This window comes from Melospiza georgiana, chromosome 8, assembly GCF_028018845.1.
Source record: "Melospiza georgiana isolate bMelGeo1 chromosome 8, bMelGeo1.pri, whole genome shotgun sequence".
Taxonomy (NCBI): domain Eukaryota; kingdom Metazoa; phylum Chordata; class Aves; order Passeriformes; family Passerellidae; genus Melospiza; species Melospiza georgiana.
Window position 1 is genome coordinate 22,623,330 of NC_080437.1, and position 20,570 is coordinate 22,643,899.

General features: G+C 42.1%; 1 protein-coding gene across 1 annotated transcript; it reads right to left on the reverse strand.

Annotated features, from left to right (window-relative positions):
* Positions 1 to 18,560: 18,560 nt before the first annotated feature.
* Positions 18,561 to 20,167, reverse strand: LOC131086480 (homeobox protein vent1-like). Its single transcript, XM_058029516.1, is given in 5 exon segments — positions 18,561 to 18,920; positions 19,427 to 19,665; positions 19,830 to 20,105; positions 20,108 to 20,140; positions 20,143 to 20,167. Coding segments are annotated over 5 exon segments (933 nt in total).
* Positions 20,168 to 20,570: the final 403 nt, after the last annotated feature.

Here is a 20,570-nt window from a genome sequence, read left to right on the forward strand (position 1 = left end):
TCACATCAGCTGGGGATCAGTCTACAGGAGATGCAGGAGGTACTTTGCACTTGAGGCTAACAGATTGTTCAGAAGTGCTGCTGCCATTTACTAACCAGCCAGGAAAATGCTTGAAGTACTTGAAGTCTTATGAGCCAATACATGTATTTACAGGTGAAAAAAAAATCCTCACTTTTTATCAACATGTAAGTATTTTTCTGCATCTGAAATGCATTCTTTTTACAAAATTTTATCAATTTTAAATTAGAGACAAAAGCTGGTGTGTGGAAATGGCACACCGCAGTAACACCATTCTGAGACAAGGCACAGAAAAATTCCTGCAATTCTGGCTTTCTGTACTTTGGAGGTGTGGTGCTGCAGTCAGGCCAGCAAATCTTGCTTTCTTGCTTTTATGAAAATGAGAACTATATTTCCCCTTTTTTTTTTTTTTTTTTTTTTTTTTTAATTAATCCTCTACTGAAAACTAACTAGAGACTTGAACTGGCTTATGAAGAGGAACACCAAAAGCCAGAATCAGCACAGAATAAGCAACAGAGGCATGTGGCTGGGACTCAGTGGAAAAGCAAAGAGGCAGCAAAGCTCTATTAAGATTTTCTCTGCTAATGTCAAGAAACAGAACCTTTAGAAAGATTCAGAACTCAATTAAGGATTTAAATTCATTACCCTACAGTCTGTCTATATCTTCCTCTATATTTCCACAAAGATGAGCAAGAGGTTTATCTTTGAACGTGCTGGATTCCCAGAATTACACTGAATGCATCAGTGCTTCAATTAGTGTACTAATGAAGCACAATGAATGAAGACAGCAAGGTCACCTGCAAGCACTGACAAACCGAGAAAAATTTTAAAAGCTGCTCTCTGCATGCTCCTTTCTAGTGAAAGCCAAAGTGACAGTGGTTCAAATACTTCTATCAATGCTCAACTTTAAACGCAACTTTTTTTCCTTAAAGTCACTCTGTCTGTAGGGTGACTTTAAATACAAATTATTTTAGAGTATACTACACTGCTGAATTAATTAGAGTGATCCACTCAGGTCATACAGGAATATACAGTTTGGATATCAGAAGCCAGACGTGCAAACCCATTTTGTGGAGCATTCATTATACTCTACCTATTTGGCAGAGATTAAAAGGCTTGGGGCAGCTTATCCCCCCAGCCATAACATTGGTATAAGTTCAAGAATCCTTTCCAGGGAGCTGTGAAACAAGTTGTTTGTCCTGCTGAGGACAGGGCATTGTCAGCTACTCAGCTGTTCAGCTGTTTCCTCGCAGGGTGCCTGGGGAAGGCACCTCTGTGCAAAAGCATCCGGCAGCCTCTATCCCACACCCGAGATGGATCACTTCATGGATGCCGCATGGAGCATCACATTTCAGTAGGAAACACTGCTAGGAAGGGAGAGAGTGGACAGCATCTGCACACCAGAAATGGTTCAAGTTTAGCCTGCCCTAGTCTGCAAAACTGAAAGCAATTATTTTTGGCAGCCCAGAGAGATTTGCAGTTTAAGACAACTCGGTGCCACATCAGTGAAAAGTGTAACTCTGCATGTTTGAGTTCTACCAGGACATCACCCTACAAGCACATAGCTAAACAGTACTTTGAGGGAAGAGAAAAAGGGCACACTCACAGGGAAGAAAAAAATTGATACCAAATCAAATATTGGAAAGAATAGGAGCTTTTCCTCCTTTAAAAGATCAGCAAGAGGCAACTGAAGGATAGGAAAATCTTTTTAGGGTAGTTTCAACACACATTTGTGTTGGTTAACATATATCAAACGGAACTTAAATATTATCAACCAAATATTTTCAATCAAATATCTTCATTTAAAAAACAAATAATTCTACTAGTTGTGTTGGAATTCTGCTGCATCTGTACAGTTAAGCAGGGTTTCATCTTTGATGTGTTAAAATAGTGGCACTTTGTATATCCCTCAGAACAAAAGGAGAAAAAACACCCCAAAGATTTTGAGGTTCCAGTGTTTTTGCTGGGAATCTATTGCTGACTTCAGCAGACACTGAATCAGGTCTCTGAATATGAATTTTTTCCAGTTGATTTTCATAAGCTGCTTCCTGCAGTTTGCAAAAAACAACTGTGTTCACATGACTTAGCCCAGAAAAAACACTTTTGAAGGCCAACTACTGTATCTTGTGTTCCTTTAGCAGTTAAGATATTTGCCAGCTTCATTCTTTCAGACAAAATATGCAAGGTTTCTTTCCAATTGCTTTGAACGCTACCATTCCTGACAGTTGCATTGTTTTTGTGATTTATGCCTCAACTATCTGCTCACACTTAATGCATCTTCACTTTAAGGCAATTTAATTAAAAAATAAAGAAAAGAAAATATAATAATGCATCTTCTTACAAAATCATATCTTGGCATTTGCAAACAAGAATGCTCATTCTCTTCTGCTTACATAATGTTCTATAAATGGATTTTGTGCAAATGGGCATTTTTTGCAAGGATGGCTCTCTGAAGGTTTTATGCATTCACTACATTTTCCTGAAATTAATTTGCAGTGGTCATACTTTTAAGCTAAACATCAAAGACTTTGTGCACCAAACAGTGAAGTACTTTATATCCACAAAATAAACCGAACTTGGGCAAAACATTATTATATCAAACTTCCAAAGCATTATATATAAATATATATAGCTGCCACACAGTTCAGATGAACTGCATTCCAGCCTATTCTCTTTCAAAGCTACAATTCAATTACAAATCAGGCAATTGATGGAAGATTAATCTAGAGCTTTCATTCACATCTCTGTGTTACAGCCCAGTTTTCCCATCTGGCTGCATCTGCTCTGCAGCAATCCTTCCTGAAAGGACAGCTTACAAATGTTTTAGAGGAGCAGTTTAAAATGGCTTTTAACATTCAAAAGGAGCTGTTCAAACAGAGTGCTCAAAAGTTGCCAGCTACATGCAAATTAAGACTGCTCTTTACTTAGACCACAAGATTTTAAATATCAGTTTTAAATTGCCAAACTCTCTCTCCCCACCAGGGCAGGAATCAGTAAATTAACAACAAGTGCACTGGGATGGTGAGGGTTGGGGGCGGTGGCCTGAGTTGTTGGGTTTGTTTTTCTTTTCAAGAAAACTTTGTTTTATCCTCTCTGGTCATGGTTCAAAATCAGTTTCATGAAGCTTGCATGTTTTTTTTTTGAGTTTTTTTAGAGGAAGTGGTTGTTAAATATTTATGATATCAAATTACACATACAAGACATAAAATATTGGAAACATCCACTCTTGAATGCTTCAGGCTATTTGTTTTACACTAGCTACCAAGTTTATGTGGCTTTCAGAGGAGTGTCTGAATGGAGTAAATTTCAGAAAACATGCCTTGGGGTTAAAAGGATTAAGGAACTACTTTGTATTCAACAGCAAAGGCAAAAGACTGACTGGTATGTTATTTTAAATTTTTTTCTTAAATTTCAAAGTTGCCTGCTCTATTTCTGAATATAACACCGTTTAATAAAGGTTTAATTCTGCAATCCAAATCAAAACCATCTTTAACTGTCTTCTAAAGAAAGATTGATACATTACAAATCAGCTGTAGCAGGTACTTTCCAAATCCACAAAAAAATAATAGCAAATATAAGGCACATAAAGCAAGAGGCTGCCCCTTCACACACAAGTGAACCATCTTATTACTCTCAGTGAGGATCCTGATCAGAGCCCTCAGACCCCACACCAGATTTCATTGTGGTTTTCTGTGCATAGAGCCCCTCACCTGAGCTTCACCCACCATCTAAAGGCATTAGATGGCCCACTTAGAACCCAGGACCAGAGCTTAACCAGCATCTCTATTCCAGCTGCCAATCCAGAAATTTAGTGTTCAACTCCCCAGGAAAACAAACAAAAACCAAACAACCTTTTCTCTCTCCCTTAGAACACCACACAGCAAAACCAAAGCTGACAATTCCCCTAGCACAGCTATTATGTCAAAAGCAGTTGAAATGTGTTCACAGAAAGTGTTCACAGCTCTGACCACTTTCTGGTTTTGTACAATACAATTTTTCTCTTTCCAGGTGATGTGGCTGCCTGACTGAAGGCAGAAAGCACAGCAGAACTGAAAATCACAAAACTAAAATCACAGTTGCTTCAGATCACAACTGGGATGGTTTCACAAGAACAGAACCTGAGGAAAAGCTTAAAGAATCAAGCTAGGGAAACATTCATCCTAAACTGAAAACCAGGTTTTTTGAAATTGAAGGTACTGTACACAAATCAGAATGCAATACTATTTCTTATGACAGAAAAGAATGAACTGAACCTGAGATCAGAAAAGGAAAACTAGGGAATTGAAGAAACTTTGAAACTTTCTGACACTGAAAGAACACACAGTGCATTTCAGGAGTGTCCAAACTTATGGATAAACAACAGCATGTAACAATTAGTATTGTGACTGCTTGTGACACTGCTGGTCTCTGAATTAATTTGAACCACTTTGAACAATTTTAGCTGGTAACTTCAGACTTATATTATATAAACCAGATTATAGGAGATGAAATCCAGTTTTATAGTGTAATAAATGACCTAAAAGAAAGACAGCAACTTGAAAGCAAATGGTTAATGAATTTGTTAGCAAATAGGATAAATATGGTGAAAGATGTTTCCCAGCCTTGGCATCCAGCACGGAGCCTCGCTGGTGCCTGGATAAGCAGAGGAAAGCCTTGTACACAGACCTTGCTATCTCCCCAGTAAAGTTGCATTTGCAGCTGAAGGACATTGATAGAGATTCTCAAAATAGTGTGCTGGGGAAAAGGGGGGTGAGTTAGACTGAAAACACAGCACAGGCTTTGAGAACAAAAGGTCCTCTCGCAGATTTACACTTTCCAAACACCATTGATGTATGTGAAAGAAAACACAGACGATAAATTCTCATTCTCAGCGCACAATTCAAGACATCACTTTGATTATTCCTATCACTTCTGTTGTCTACTGCACTCCCCCAACTTAGGAGCAACACTTCCCATGTTTTCAGCAGCACTTTTTGTGTACCCAATGTGCAGGTGCAGCAAATACCTTGGCAAGGGGCAAAGCGATTATCACTTAAGAAAACAGTAACACTGTATAGTTCATTCTTCTTCAAGGTCTTGAGCAAAGCATAAATTCTCATGAAAACCAAGTCATTGCACTTCGGGCATCAGACAGCGAACCAGGTAAGTCTCATTGCTGCTTGTAAGGCTGATCTTAACATATTTTGTAATTTATAGACTTTTCTTTCTTTCTCTCCTGCATTTGTTCAGTAATTCAAATAAGTATTTTCTCAGGTCTTAAATAAAAAAGCATCAAATTTTGTGCAATATACTGAAAAGGGGATATTGTTACTAACTTGTAATTAATTTTCAGGTCAAGTCTGCAGAGCTACACTTCATTATTTCTGAGAACTCTGCACTTCCTTGTACGTATTTCAGAAATATGCACCGATGAATTTTTAACTTTCTAAATACTGTTGAATCCTATGCATTAATGTTGGTTATCTCATATTTCAACCTCTCTTTTAGTCTGCAGTACTTTTTAACAGCCTTATAGTTCAAAAGAAACAGTAGTGTGTAACGAATAGAAACTATTTTTATTCTCCCTACCATATACTTTTATATTCCAGGTTTACTCTCGCCGCAAGCGGAGTGGATCACGATCTGGCTCGTTGTTCCTTTTTCCTATGCATATACTTCTTTGAGAATTGCTTCTAAAGAGGTATAGGGCATGGGAAAATGGGGCAATGAGGTACTTCACCCCTCATCTCAGGCAGCATCGCAAAGGCAGCCGCAGAAATGTTTAGAGAAAACAGACGGGCCAAGAAATGAAAGGTAAATTTATGAAACTCCCAATTTATCCTCAAAACGTGTGTAAAAAGATACTGCCACTATTTACTCTGATCTAACGTCTAAATCTTGGTTTCCTCTTAAAACCCGAGTTATCACAAGAGTAATACTTTAAGCATTTCTCCAACTACATTATTTAATATGTCAATTGGTCTAATGTAAAGCACATGCATTGCTAAGGAGTTACCCCTATTGTCCTTACTGCCATAAGTCCAACTGAAAATAATGAAAATGCAGTCACACAAACTGCCAAAAATGCCTCTCTCTTTCCCTGTCTCACAGGTGCCAGGATCACGGTCACTGAATCCAGGTAATGCTGACTCACAGGTGTAAAGCCCAGTCATGCAAATGCTGCCTAAGCGGGTTCTCTGTAATATATCAATTATTCTTAGGATTTTATCCTTTAAGATCCTAAGTACCTTTTACATGATTCATGCGTGTGTGGAATTGTGAAGTCTTCCCTTGTAAAACTCAGTTTGTAGTAAAACAGATTAAAAACATACTGATTTTTTTTTTGCTTTCTTTTCCCACAGGTGTCTGGGAAGTGGAAGTAGAAGCTCTCTTTGCTCATTTTATTTTGTAGAAAAACAAAATTTTAATATTTCTGTCCAATTACTTTCATTTACTCTAAATAGCAATGTGTCACATCAACTCTGGGGGGAAAATTCTGCTGTTATGAGACAATGTAACTGTACATAATGCATGTCAAATAAATATCTAATGGTTCAGTCACAGATCAAAAGTTTGTGTTATGCTGCGTCACAGTTTCTCACAAGTGTTATAAAGCTGTGAGCTCAGAAAGAGCTAAAAACATTACATTACAAGTCATTTTACCCGGTGGTTATTGTTAGGCTACACTATTCAATATTAAATGAATGTTTTAGAAGCTACTTTTCATCTAATATAATGGTGTCAAAGGACTATTCTATTTACATATCACTGTTTTATTAAATTCAAAAGCAATTATAAAACTTACATCCACAACCACATCTTTATTCACCAGGTTTTTTTTCATATCAAAGCTTGTGGTAAAGAGAGCTTGTAGGGGGAGGAACTGCCAGAATTACTGCACAAGCGGCAGATAAAGACATACAAAACAAAAAAAAGTATTACTAAACAAGAGACAACCCCCCCCATATAACTTAGTTTCTCATATTTCACAGAAATTTCACAGTAATATAAAATTTTAAAAGCAATTGCACTAGAAAAGTGTATATTTTACCTTTAATACATCTCTTTTAAAACGTAGCCTATAGCAAATCCAAGATTCCTATGTAACAGGACTGCAACTGATTCTTTTTTTTTTTTTCTCATGGCACAGAATGCAGAGTTTAAATTAAAAGCTAATAGGAATAATAATGTCATCTCAGCCATTACCAAAACCAGGAAATAAAGTGTTTTAATTAAGAGTGAAACCTATAACAACAGCAGGCCAAATATCAACCATAATAATCACAGTAGCAGTGGAGCAAGCAGCAAGATCAAAGTGAACAGCATGAACTGATAAACAAACACCTCTTTTATATGATTTTGGGGTTTTGTATTATTTGGTGTTATTGGACTTTTTGAAATTTTCATAATGCTTGTAAAATCATTTAAGGAGAGCAAATCTAGTTCTCCTTCCTAACACCACTGGTCACTGGTCCCACCTTCTGTGGCTAAAGTGAAAATTTGGCAGGCCATAACATAACCTCTAATGGTTCTTAAACGCCAAACATTTGTAATTGTCCATAAAGTGGTGAAACAACAGGACATATAAATGATAAAACCCTGAACAGGTATTGGAACCTGAGCTACCAAATCTGGAGGAGGGGTGATATGTCAATAGCACAGTGAAGCACAGATAATTTACAGGGGTTTTTACCTCTATCCAGCTCGTGCTTAATCTTTCAAACACAAACCAAAATCCTATGCTGAAACACCTTCCTGAACAAGGCTGAAAGGAGAGTAAAATACATGGTTTAAGTGCGGGTGGAGAGACCTTCCCCCCCTTTTCCTTTGGCATAATGCAAGATACACTCTAATTATCATAAAAAAATAATTATTTTAAGTGAGAAAAATAAACCTAGGTTGTAAGGACAGGATGATCCCATACTGTAGTGTTTAACTAGAAACACAATTTTAGCTGTAAATATCTTTTTCACCTCCTGAAAACATCAGGATAAGATGAATCTATAGAACAATGCAATGAAAAGAACATAAGGTACGTGTCATGTTATTGAATAGTAAATACTCAGTGGTGTAAAATGAAGGGCTGGAAAAATCAAAAAACATCACAATACAAATGAAATCAGTATTAAGGGTTGCACTGTTCAGCAAATGCACCACAGTTTATATCACTGAGTTAGGCAGGGAAACCGTAAACAAAGTTCTTTTGCACAAATGTACTCCTGCTGCTCATTCTGTTTGTCACGGCACATGTAACTGCTGGGAAACAGGAAAAATTGAACACAAGATGTCTTTTTTTGGAAATCATGCCCTCATATTTGGAAACATTGGGCATGCGTGACTCATCCTGCAGTTCCCATGACTCCCTGTTCCTGCTTTTGCTTCACTGTATCTGGTCTTTAAACCAGATCAGAGAACCAACCCTGATCTAATTCCTTTTGCACCAGCACAAACAGGCACAGATGCATCAGTATAACAAAAGAAATTAAATAAGAGAAGCAGAAGTTGCTTCTGCTGGCAGGACAGTTATGAACCTCTTTGGAACTGCAGTGTGAGGAAAAAAATTTACCCTTCCCCTGCACACAGTTTGCCTAACACAAAATACCCATGAGAGATTTGTCCTAGAGAAAAATCTTCATCTCTGCCTATTTCAGAGACTCACAAGACACTTGTAAATGTAATTAATCTCTAAATCCACCTGTCAGCACTGCCATAAGTGACAATGGAAAAGCAATAAGCAATCATGGTCTGTACATCCAAACAGAGGGGTTTTGCTACAAAACCAACACAAATAAAAGCAACATACTATACCATGAACACTTACATTCATTGGTTACTACAACTGAAGCTAAATCTTCAAATACTATTCCTGCATACACATGAAATTTTCTTTTATTAAATTTTATTTTGGATGCCAATAGGTCAGCTTCATTACTCCATGTGAACAAGAGAGGTGCAGCTCTATATGAAAAACTGAGCAGATTAAACAGCTCACTGATGGTGAAAAGGAGCAGTCTGTTATACCATTCTCCTCCTGCTGATTACCTTGGACCAATTCAAGCTAATTTTCTGAGCCTCAATTTATTCTTACCAAAGACAGAAAGAGGAAAAAGAAAAAATATTGGCTTTGGAATTAAACAAAAAGCAAACCAGAAACAGTGAAAAAAATCCATCAAAACAACTTTGTATATTAGTCCTTGCTAACTTCATGGGTTTTTTCACTAAAGAACTGCAATTTAATTATAATTTACACACCATGCACATGAGCATAAAGAGAGAAAGGAAAACATAAAGAGCCTGACTCAATATCTGACTTCAAATACCTCAATGTGGGACTAACCCAAGGGTTCCTTGCTCTAGTAAATAAATGCTACATCAATTTAATTAATGATCTCTAATTCTCCATCTCTCAATACTCGGATAGACAGACGGATTTCCCCCAGCCCCCGAGAGGACGCGCCGAGGCTCCGAGAGCATCGCCCCGATCCTTTCCCGCAGCGCTCCCCCTGCCGACCCCGCCGGGCACGGAGCGGCCAGCCGGGCACGCTCGGAACGTTTGTGGAGTGCATTGGAATACAAGATCTATTGCTAGGATGGAAAAATTTGGGGTCTTTAGGTTTTTGTTTTTTTGTTTTTTTGTTTTTTTTTTTTTTCCCTGAGCTCTTCCCTTTCTGCAAGCCATTCATTTTAATAGTACAACCCTCTTCAGAACTTGGGGTTACAATGGTTATTCCTGTCAGTAAAATGTAGTTTTTACCATTATTGATAGTCAGCTTTGATATGCACCCACGCTGTGGATTTATTTATTTTTAAAGTAATCTTTGTAACTATTATGCAAACTACCACAGGCTTAAAAGTAAAAACAAACTGGCATTATTCAAACTTAAATCTAGTTCATAAAACATGCCCTACAATGTGGACTGAATTTTCAGTCCAATAAACTATTACTTTTTTTTTCCCCATACTCCGTCCCCATTCTGCAGGACCAAAGCCTCACAGCTATAGGTAAGAGAAGCTGGAGATCAAGTGAAGCAAGGAAAAAAAGAAAAAAGTTTACAGTGAAGAAAGCCTAGTGACACAGCAAACAGAGGCAGATTTTCCATGAGATGGGTCAAGGTTTGTAATAAAATCTCCCTGCCTTTTTTTTCCATGCTGTATAATATGTCGAGGGCGTTAAATTAAGATTAAGCAGTATTCGGAAGTTAATTCTAAAAAATAAGCATTGTTTTGCACTAAAGGGAGCCAGGGGAGAAGATGATGCCCATTATCTGTGGCTAATTCAGGAAGAATTGCCCTGCCCGGCGCAGGGTCCGCGGCTCTCCCGGCGGGCGGCGCTGCCCGAGCGGAGACCGAGCCCGGCCCGGCCCCTCCGGGCGGCAGCGGGACCGGGGCGGCCACGGAGCGACCCCGGCTGGGACAGCACCGGAGCCACGCTGGGGCACACGGCAAACTGCCAGAAAAGGTGGCAAAAGGAAGCCCTGAAAGTATAAGTTATATTCAAGAATCAGTATTTATTTACTAGTGAGTTACATCTCCATCTGCACATCAATCCAGTTCTGGCCTTGTTCTACCTTAGTCTCTCCATCTGGAGAAAGTGAGGAATTATACTGATCCACTGACTGTAGAGACCTGCATTTGCTCATATAAAGAAACAAATCTACTCACTACTGAGTGAATCATCCTGGTTCTTCGTCTTCCCCCTTCTGCTTCAAGCATTGCTCTGTGCAAGTTAAAGAGCTCATCCAGCTTTTCAGTAAGTGGGTATATCTCCAAACTGTTTTAAAAAAGCAATTTTCTTTTCTTTTTCTCTTTCCCCCTTTTCCTGCTGGCTTAGAAACCCAAATGGACTCCCTGATAGATCAGAGGGCCACCTAAATTCAGAGCACATGGGGAAAAGCATGGCCAGCAGACAGAAGCAGGAGGAGTGAATCAATTCCTCCCAACAGCAGAGCTGGCAGTTCTATACAACGTGTTTCATTTAGATAGGCATGTCCTTTGCATGAGATAGAAATTAATGTCGTTTGTAACTTTTTATCTGATTAATGTCTTTAATATTTATCAAAATAACTGAGTAACCTGTTTCCAGAGTTTTTCATTGCTAGCATACTGACAAATCCTACTACATCTATGCAGCAATATTTTCAGTGTTCAAACCAACACCAGAAGATTAATTGTTGCTTCGCCGGAAATTATCTTACCAATTGATGCAATGATTGAAACATTAGCAACTACGAGACACATCATAAAGTTATTTCAAACAGACACTTAAATAGGCAACAGAAAGCACAGCTGTAGGTGTCACCAGATGTTCACACTGAGGGCTCTGTCAAGAAAAGCTGCCATTAAATCGCAGCAGTAAAATGTGGATCAGTGGCACCGCCACTACACTTACAGCTTACCATTTAGATTCAAACTTTGAGTCATCATGGATTTTGTAGCCCACGTGTTCATAAATAGCGCTGATGATCAATGGAAAATGGGATAAATGTTTCATCACAGGTTCTGACGAATGTTAATTGCTAACCAGAAACACACGACAATTGCCTTTTGACTTGTAATTGCTCTCAGGTGATGGTCGCTTATGACATCCAATCACCCCATCAAAATCCTTTTAAGGGGAGCTTGGCCTCAAGCCACGATCTCTATCTTATGTAAATCATCACAATAACACTCCGCGGCATCAACAGTAGCATACTTTAAAATAATGTGTTTCAAGCATATTTTTGCTGGTGTTTATCACCTTCACAGCCACTGATACTTCTAGTTTTGTTGAGCTTCCTGTTTAGTTCTAACATCGCAGGTCAAATGACAATGGGCAAAAATAAAACTTGTTGTTATTTAGGATACTGCCCTCCCCAAATCAATCAATCACACACCACAACACTCCAAGGCTCTAAATTTTAAATATCAACCAAAGGAAACATAATAGAAAGATCTTAGAGGGGAAAATAATCACACTAACAAGATCAAAACCCATTAAAAACAAAACAAAATGCATGTTGGTTTTCTAACATAATAGAACACTGTACATCTTCTTTAGTGCAGTCGCATGCCAGCACAGGACAGTTTAGTCATTAGATCATCTATTTCTGTTTACAATAAAAGAGACAATGTCTAAAACAGCCACCAGAGTCACTTTCACTGTATGTCTGTACAGGGTTTTCTGCATGAAACAAGAAGGAAGCCTCACAATCTAAAGCATAGTCTTAAAGACTTCTCTCCTTAGAGGTAAATAAAATATTGTATTCGCTTCCTGAGTCTTTTGAAATTAGGGCTTTTCTCCTGAAATTGTACAATCAATTATTACAATATAGTCAGATAATAACATGATCGATCATTGCAGGATAAAAAAACCAAAATACCCACAAATAGACAGGTTTCATTAATACTAAAATACAAATTAAAAACTGCCATCATAGTAGCAAAAACTTTACTGTTTCAAGACATCTGTTCATCTATTAAAATACGCACAATAATAATCAACAACTAGAAACATTAATACAGCAAAGGAACCATATCTTGCTAATCCTTCTGGTTAGATGTTGTTACCTGTAACACTAAAATTACAATTATTCATTTCAGAGAGTGTCTAGTACTTACTCATTTTTCCAGACCAAACTTTACTTTCTCCAGGATTAATTTGCAGGGTTATAGGACTAGGAAACAGGCTAATTAAAAAATAATGGTCCATTATTTGGAATGGTCCTTTTCAGAAAAATCGTCCGGAACATTGAATCATTTCCCAGTAATTTTTACTATAACCTTATGGAAACGAAGAGGGCGGTGGGGCAGTGGTGTTGGTGAGTTTGGATTGGTTTTTAGTAAAAAGAAAAGCCGTAATTTTCAACTTGCATCTTAATTGCTTTTTAGAGCAGCAAATTACCGTGGGCAGAATCAAAAGCACATGAAGACAATGCAACCACCGTCCCTGTTAGCTAAGTCAGAAGAGCTTTTCTTTAAAACATAAATGTCAGGTCTGCCAAGTCATTGCTTTACCTGGAAGCCTATGTAGTCACACACTGAAAGTGTCATGTTCATTTAAAAAAAAAAAAAACAACAAAAAAAAAAAAAAAAAAAAACATAAAAACAACAAAACCAAGCAAGACTGCTCAAGGTAGATATTCAAGAGATGGTGGTTTTTTTGTTTTTTTTTTTTTTACTACAAGAAGAGTAAAAGACTTTATAAAAGCAGATGAATGTGTATATGAAGAATATTCAAAATCAGAGTCTAAAAATTTCTTACGTGTGTCATGCTTCAGCACAGTTAACAAAATTACATTTTGTTTTAAGGGAGAAAATTATATTCCTGCCTGAGAAATGTAGAAAACCTAAGAAGAGACAGAGCTGCGAGTGTAGCATTATCTCACTTATGCCATCTCACTATAAACGCATCACCCTTCGTAAAAGGTGACATGAATTTCTTTGAAGTTTAAGAATTAGCACGTTGTCTCAAACATGTTCCGCTCCGTGGAAGCCCCTTCATTATCTCTGACTGTATAAACTCAAGCAGCGGTGACTGTTTACTGAAACAACGTGTAAATGTGTTAGCCCGTGTTTGCTGGGGATAAGGACTGTGCCATCGCAGGCCCACTTCAGACCGTAAAAGTGGTTCTTTTCTCACCCTTATCTGAATCATCCTTGAACAGACTGCCTCCGAACAGAGTTTACACTCCCCTTCTTTGATCTACTTCATAAGAACATCAGAACTGTTTACTTTGAAATGCACACATTTCTTTCTTGGGATGCAGGGAAAGGAGATGGCATTTTAAGACATGAACGGATAAATTCAAGCGAACTAGTAATTTTCTCAGTGTTTCCCGTCCTGTCCAATGTCCTGACATATAACTGCTCATTGTTTAATCTTATTCTTAAATAAATTCATAAGCATGAACTGAAATTATTCAAAATTTCCCACTCTGTTTTCTGAAAATGACCTAACAAATTGCTATACAAATATCTGTCTCTAGTTTCAACCGTTCTCTCCTGGAAGACTTCTTAAAATCTCTGATTCTACATAAACTGAAGTCAACAAGTCTAGGACTTCAGAGGAAGATGAGGGTCCTGACTGCAGCACTCTGCCTCGTGGACAGCACCAAAAATAGTTAACCCTGCATTTTCCATGTAACTCCAACCTCTACCCACTCAGACTTAGCATGGAGCACTGAGCTGCTGACAGGCATATTGATAAGATACTGTATCAGTGTTTCTTCTAGATTTCTTCAAGATTTCTATCTGAAGATGACTACTTACTTGTTCCTACCTCACGTCCCTACTTCTTTTGCTGATGATGCAAGGGGATACTTTCAAGCCTTGCATCAAACAGGCAAGAGGGTGGCAAAATTTGGGTATAAGACTCATAAAAGAGGCTTCTCTCTGTCCTTCTTTGTTATCAGTCCCTTCTGAATCCTCGTCCTTCATAGCAGAAGATAGAGACTGGAAACCACGGGGGCCGAGGGCAGCTGTGGCAGCGTGAAGAGGCCCAGGCCGTGATGCAATTCCCAGCACCTACGTGGTGAGACGACTCCGCGCTGAACTTGGCGCCAGGTCAGGCAGCCTTGAGTTCTGCAAACTGCTGCGCTCGGAGATTAGGCGGATGTAACAATCACCTGAAAGGGGAGATTAAAGCGCCTCTCAATGAGGTCCTTTGTCCCCGGCCTCATTTGATGCTTTGGGCCTTTTCAAACCACGCCGGGGACGGCGCTTTAAATCTTTGCCCCGGCGTCCGGGGCGGCTCCAGCGAGCAGCGAGGGCCGGCAGGGCTGGGGACATGGACAAGGGGCCCTTCTCGGTGGAGTGGCTGGCGCAGAGCAGCCGCGGCGGAGCCCGGGAGCTGCCCGGTGAGTGCCGGCCGTGCCCCCCGGGTCCCCCCGCGGAGCGGCGGCCGCGGCGCTTTCGGTCCCCCGAAGTGTCCCCCGAAGGGTCCCCCCTTCTGACGCCCCCACCTGTCCCCGCAGAGTCGCCCCGGGAGCGGGAGGCCGCGGAGCGCCCCGGGCTGGCAGCGGGGCCGGCGGGAGCCGCGCCCGGGCGGCCCCGCACCAAGTTCTCGGCCGCGCAGCTGCGGGAGCTGGAGCGCAGCTTCTGCCAGCAGCGCTACATCGGCGCCGGAGAGAAGCGGCGCTTGGCCGCCGTGCTGAACCTCTTCCAGAGCCAGGTGAGCGCCGCCTCGCTCCCGCCCGAGCAGGACACGGGGCTGGGAGGCACCTCGCGGTCACCGGGGGACGCGGCGGTGACAGTGACAGTGATGGGGACAGTGACAGTGACAGTGACAGCTCCCGCAGGGGCGGCGGCCCGAGCCGCCCGTCAGCCTCGCCCCGCTGGCAGCAAACGGGGCTGGAGCAAACTGAGAGCCCAGGCTCAGCTCCGAGTGCTCCAGGGACAAGGGGCAGATGGAAAATGGTGAATGCAAGTTCTAGAGTTGAAACTTCACTGGGGGTAAAGGTACTTTTGTGATCTCCAGAACCTCAGTTTTCAGGCTTTGTCATGGTTGTATATCTACTTGTCAGGGGCATTGCAGGATTTTTGAACAGAACCACCCCTACCCAGCCCTTTATCCCCACTGCACGAGTCTTGCATTACAGCCATGGTCCATATCTGAGTATTGGCTTGCCGTGCATCATGGAGTGTTCACTGCACTGTTCATCATCATACCAGCACAATTACTCTGCATTAAATATAGGCCAACGTTATTTGCCCTACACCTTTACTGTTAATGGATTCTGTCACTTTGACAACAAGTCTGCCTTTCCATATTACTATATGGAAGAGGAACTATACGGAAAAGGGATAAGGGGTTTGGTTCTTGACTCTTTTTTCCTATCCTCAGATAAAAACCTGGTTTCAGAATCGCCGTATGAAGTTCAAACGCCAGACTCAAGATGCCAGGATCGAAGCTCTTTTCTCGGGCTTGTTTTTGCCCTGTCATTGTTACCCAGACACAGCTGCATCCAGCTGTCCTCAAGGGGTGGATGTCAATGTCCCTGCTACCTCTGCTGCTTCCCTTCACCCGGCTGTGCCAAACCCTGCCTTGCTGTTACCTTCTGTTCCAGCTCAGTCTCTTCTGCCGGTTTTGCCAAGTCCAGCTTTACTACTGCCTCCCGGGCCAGGATTGTCTTGTTGCTCTTCTGTGCTTCCAGCAGTGACTCTAACTACTGAACATAAAGGACTGATGTTCCAACCAGATCTTCCCTCCTGTTAAAAATGCAAACGATTATCTGTAATCTCAAAAAAGTGCCAAATATCTCTAAGAGTAACTATTTATTTTGTTATATTAGATAAAGATTCTTTGAATTATTTTTCTTTACATAAAAAGGTTCGATTAGAGGAGAAAATAATTTATTCATATTAGAGAAGTTATACTGAGAGTGAAAGCAGAGGACATGAAAACTTATTTCTACAGTTGTCATCATGCTGTATAGAAATTTCTATATAAATTTTCTTATCTAAAAGTTTTCAGAAAATAACCTATAATCATGTGGGGATATCCACTCAAAAAGTGGAGTGCTGTATACACTGAATTTTATGTAGTAACTATGTTTTTTAATAGGCAATGGTGGTAAAAGCATTGTCCATTCTACCTGAGTGGGGGTTTTTAAGAAAACATTTGTGAGCTACAGCCAAGTGCATTTAAATAAAAATGTTACCAGAGGTAAAAATGCTATGAACAAAACCGAACAAGTTGCCCAGTATTCTCTTTTATGTGTATATTCTGGACCATTCTTCAAGTGGTCTCACCTGTTTTGATGGACATGTTGCATTTATGCATTAAAAGAGATAAAGCTAAGGAATTAAGAGGCAAGCATGCATGTTGATGCCAATGTCAAGCATACTTGCAATTTAAATCTGACTATGAAAACGAATTGTTCACCAATTCAGGTCTCTTGGGACACTGAAAAAGAAAATATTTCACTTCTTACTTCCAAAAGTTGCAGCTGTAACAAGATAGCCTCCCTAATTTTTAAACTGCAGAATAAGTTAAGGCTTGATTTTTAGGAACACTTAGGGATTTCCTAAAAGTCACAGAGCAAGTAAGTACCAAAAAAAGTACCAAAGGCAAGCATTTAGACGATGGGAAATCAGAGACCTTACATCAGCATGAAGCAGCTGCAGCAGGTCTGACTACATCTTCTTCCCCAATCCAGACCAATCTAACTTGCTGGCTAGGTGATGGTTAGACTACTCTGCAGCTGTAAAGAGAGAAAAAATTAACACAAATAAAAAAATTAAAAAAAAAAAACAAACACCACCACCAAGAAAGAAACCCAAACCCTCCCTCCCTCTGCTCACAAGGCAGAAAAAAAAGGGGGCTGCCACAGCTCTGTGCCGTGCATTCATGGCAGGCTTTGTGCCATGCATTCCCTCTCCCTTCTCCCTCCCCCAGGGCCTCCCTCCATCGCGTTTGGCAGCCAGAAGGGAGGGGGGGAAGCTGGGAGGCACCCGAAGGAATTTCCCCCTCCACACCGCTCCCCTGTGCCCCACCAGGGCAGCGCCGGTCCGTGACACAGCCAGGCAGCTGAAGGGACGGCCTGGCATTTCCAGGTCACTTTGAGCACACTTCACAGAAAATTCCCTTTACGCCTTCCAAGTATTTTTCCACAGGTGAGAAGCCCCATGGCTATTACATCGAAACTCATGATGACTCACTGGATTAGAGGGCGGAGGGTGGAAATTTAGACTATAGTGCAACAATCAAATAATGTATTTAAAAGGCCTTACAAATGAATTAACAAGACTTCATTAAAACCTAGACTAAGAATTAAGTGTTAAGAAAGCGCATTTAGGAGTGAACACCACTCCCAGGAGTAACTAAAAAACCCCAACACCTTTCAGGATTACTAAAGCAAAATTTTACGTTTAGAGGAAATAAATCAAATTGCCTAAGGAAGTGCAAATTGCCAAGTACGCAGTTATAATTGTTTTCTAGTGGTGAGACAAAGGCCAAATTTTCAGGTTACAATCACAATCAGATGATATGGCTTTGAACCAGACACAATTATGCCCAAATTTTTTTTTGCCTAGCATTTGCTTTGGCAATTGTGAAACTTTAAAATTCCATAATGAAGGCCTAATTTGTAATATTTTATTTATATCCACTGAGAAACTCAGTGACAACTTATCCTTCCTCGGGAGGATGTACTTAGCTCAAAGCACAGTGCAGAGCAACTGGTGCAGTTGCCTCTGTCCAGGCTACCAAACACTCATCAACAGACAGACAATCTCGGTGGGACAGTAGGAAAGACAGACAAAATGTATTTAACCATTAAATCCATTTCCTTTACACAGGAAGACAAGTGACCACTGCAGTTTGCATTGCACAAGTGTAATCTTTTATAGAGTTGACACATGTAACCCTGTTCAAGTTTTATTAATATATATAAACACATTTATGAAAAAACTGGGGGAACAATGAAAACAATCTACATAACATATTAGACTAGATTAATTAATATTTAGAATTATCAAATATAAAATTATTAATTCTCATATTTAACTTAATAAAGACATTCTTTCAAATCAGGCAAGAGATTCTGAGCATGAAATACATTACAGTATAATACACTGCTTTATCCCTATAATGCATATACTGGGTGGCATTGCCTGTCCATTTTGTTCTGAAGAACCGGATGGAAAGAAGGATGAGGAAGCAGGTGCTGATGGTAGTAGGGCAGTTCATTTGCCATTAAGTGGTAGGCGCTTTGCGATGCTTCATATCTGGGAAAGGAGAAGCTGAACTGCACAGCAGGCACCGGGGTGAAAGGCAGGAGTCTCTGGTGCTGGGCAGCAAAGGGGTAGTGGAGACCATCCCGAAACAGAGCTGGGGAGGGCCCCGGGGCGTAGCTGTGGAAAGGAACGGGGGACACGAGGCTGTGCTGGTGGTCCTGGATCTGTCGCTTCAGTTTCATCCTCCGGTTCTGAAACCAAGTCTTAATCTAGGCAACAAAAAGGCGGGGGGAGATGCAGGAGAAAAATCAGGGACTTTGTTTAAGGATAATGTGCAAACTATAAACAACCGTATCTCAGCTGCTTTTGCCCTGTTGCTTCAGATGGAATTGACACAGAGGGACTGATGCTTTTGCCCTACTTTGCAATGGGCAGAAGATCTGCGGGAAGTAGAGAAGAGAATGGCTAAGTTCAGGGATTTTACATTAATCAATTAGAGTCTTTAAGACCAGTTTTGAGCTCTGCATGGTCTACACGCAGATCGCCGTATATCCAGGACTGTTTATCCCACTACCAAATAAAAATACCTTGATGGCTTCCAGAGAGAAAGTGCCACAAATTTCCCGGAGTGATAACTCGTTAATCCCCGAGAGATCCTACAGCTCCAACTAAACTCAAAGGTCTGTTCATGGCAGCAAAGACAGATGTGGAACCGCCAACCCTGGCTGCTCCTGCCAAGCGGGGCCTGGAAGGATCCGCTTCCTGTGGGACTAACCTGGATCTCCGAGAGGTGCAAGGCAGCCGCCAGCTTCCTGCGCTCCGTGGCGCCGAGGTACTTGTGTCTCTGGAAGGTTTTCTCCAGGCGGCAGACCTGCTCCGAGGTGAAGGCGGTGCGCGCCCGCCGCTGCCGCCCGCGGCCCCCGCCCGCCGCCGCGGCCCCGCCGCGCTCCGCGCCCGCGCTCTCGCTCTCGTAGCCCGAGGACTCGTCGGCGCTGAGCCAGCCGCCATCGGGGGCTGCAGGAGGAGGAGGAGGAGCGGCGGTGAGGCCCCTGCCCGGCTGGACAGCGCCTCCGCCGCCCCTCAGCCCGGCCAGGCCGCGCCACCGGCGAGATCCCGGCGTGTTCCCAGCCCGCTCCCCTTATCTCTCGGCCTCCCACTCACTCTCCCTCCTCACGCACCTGTGTCCGACGGGCAGGGCTCGCTGCCATCCCGGGGATGGTCCCGGCTCGGCTCGGCCGCGCAGGGCTCGCTTTCGGCGGGCCGGCCCGGCTCGGGGCTGCTGCGGCGTGGCTTGGCCCGGACCAGCAGCGTGGGGCTGCCCAGCGAGCTGGGGGCGCGGGGAGGGGGCGCACAGCAGATGTGGGGCCTGCACCCATTGGGCTTGGTCTCTGCCGAAGGGACCTGGGCCTGATCCACCTGATCCATGGCTGAGTCGGGCTGGGTGACCCACGGCCGGGTCCGCTCTTATATGGGCTTTCCGTGCCGGGAGGGGTCGTTTGTAAGTGCGAACACACATCAAAGTGGGAATCGGGCAGAGATAACAGCTACCAGCGAGGAGGAAAGTTCACACGTCTGGCAAATGTCTACAGCCCTTGGCTCCAGCGTGTCTGCGGGGCCGGGGAGACCCCCTTGAAGTGCAAAGCTGCCCCTCTCCCCCGGAGGGCAGGGCACGGGCAGCCCCAGCCCCGCAAACGCCCCTCCAAAAACACCGCGGCTGCCGGTGCCAGCGCGGGTTCACCGCCCCCTTCTCAGCCGCGGGGTCCCACACTGCACAATGCTCGAAACCAGCCCCGAGACCCCCACCCACGGAGCCGGGGCAGGGATGAGGGATAAGGAACCTCGGGTACAGCCTGCCAGTCCCACCGTCCTTTTCCCTCCCTGGGAAAATCCACGGGGTGCCAATGTCGAGAAGTCCCTAT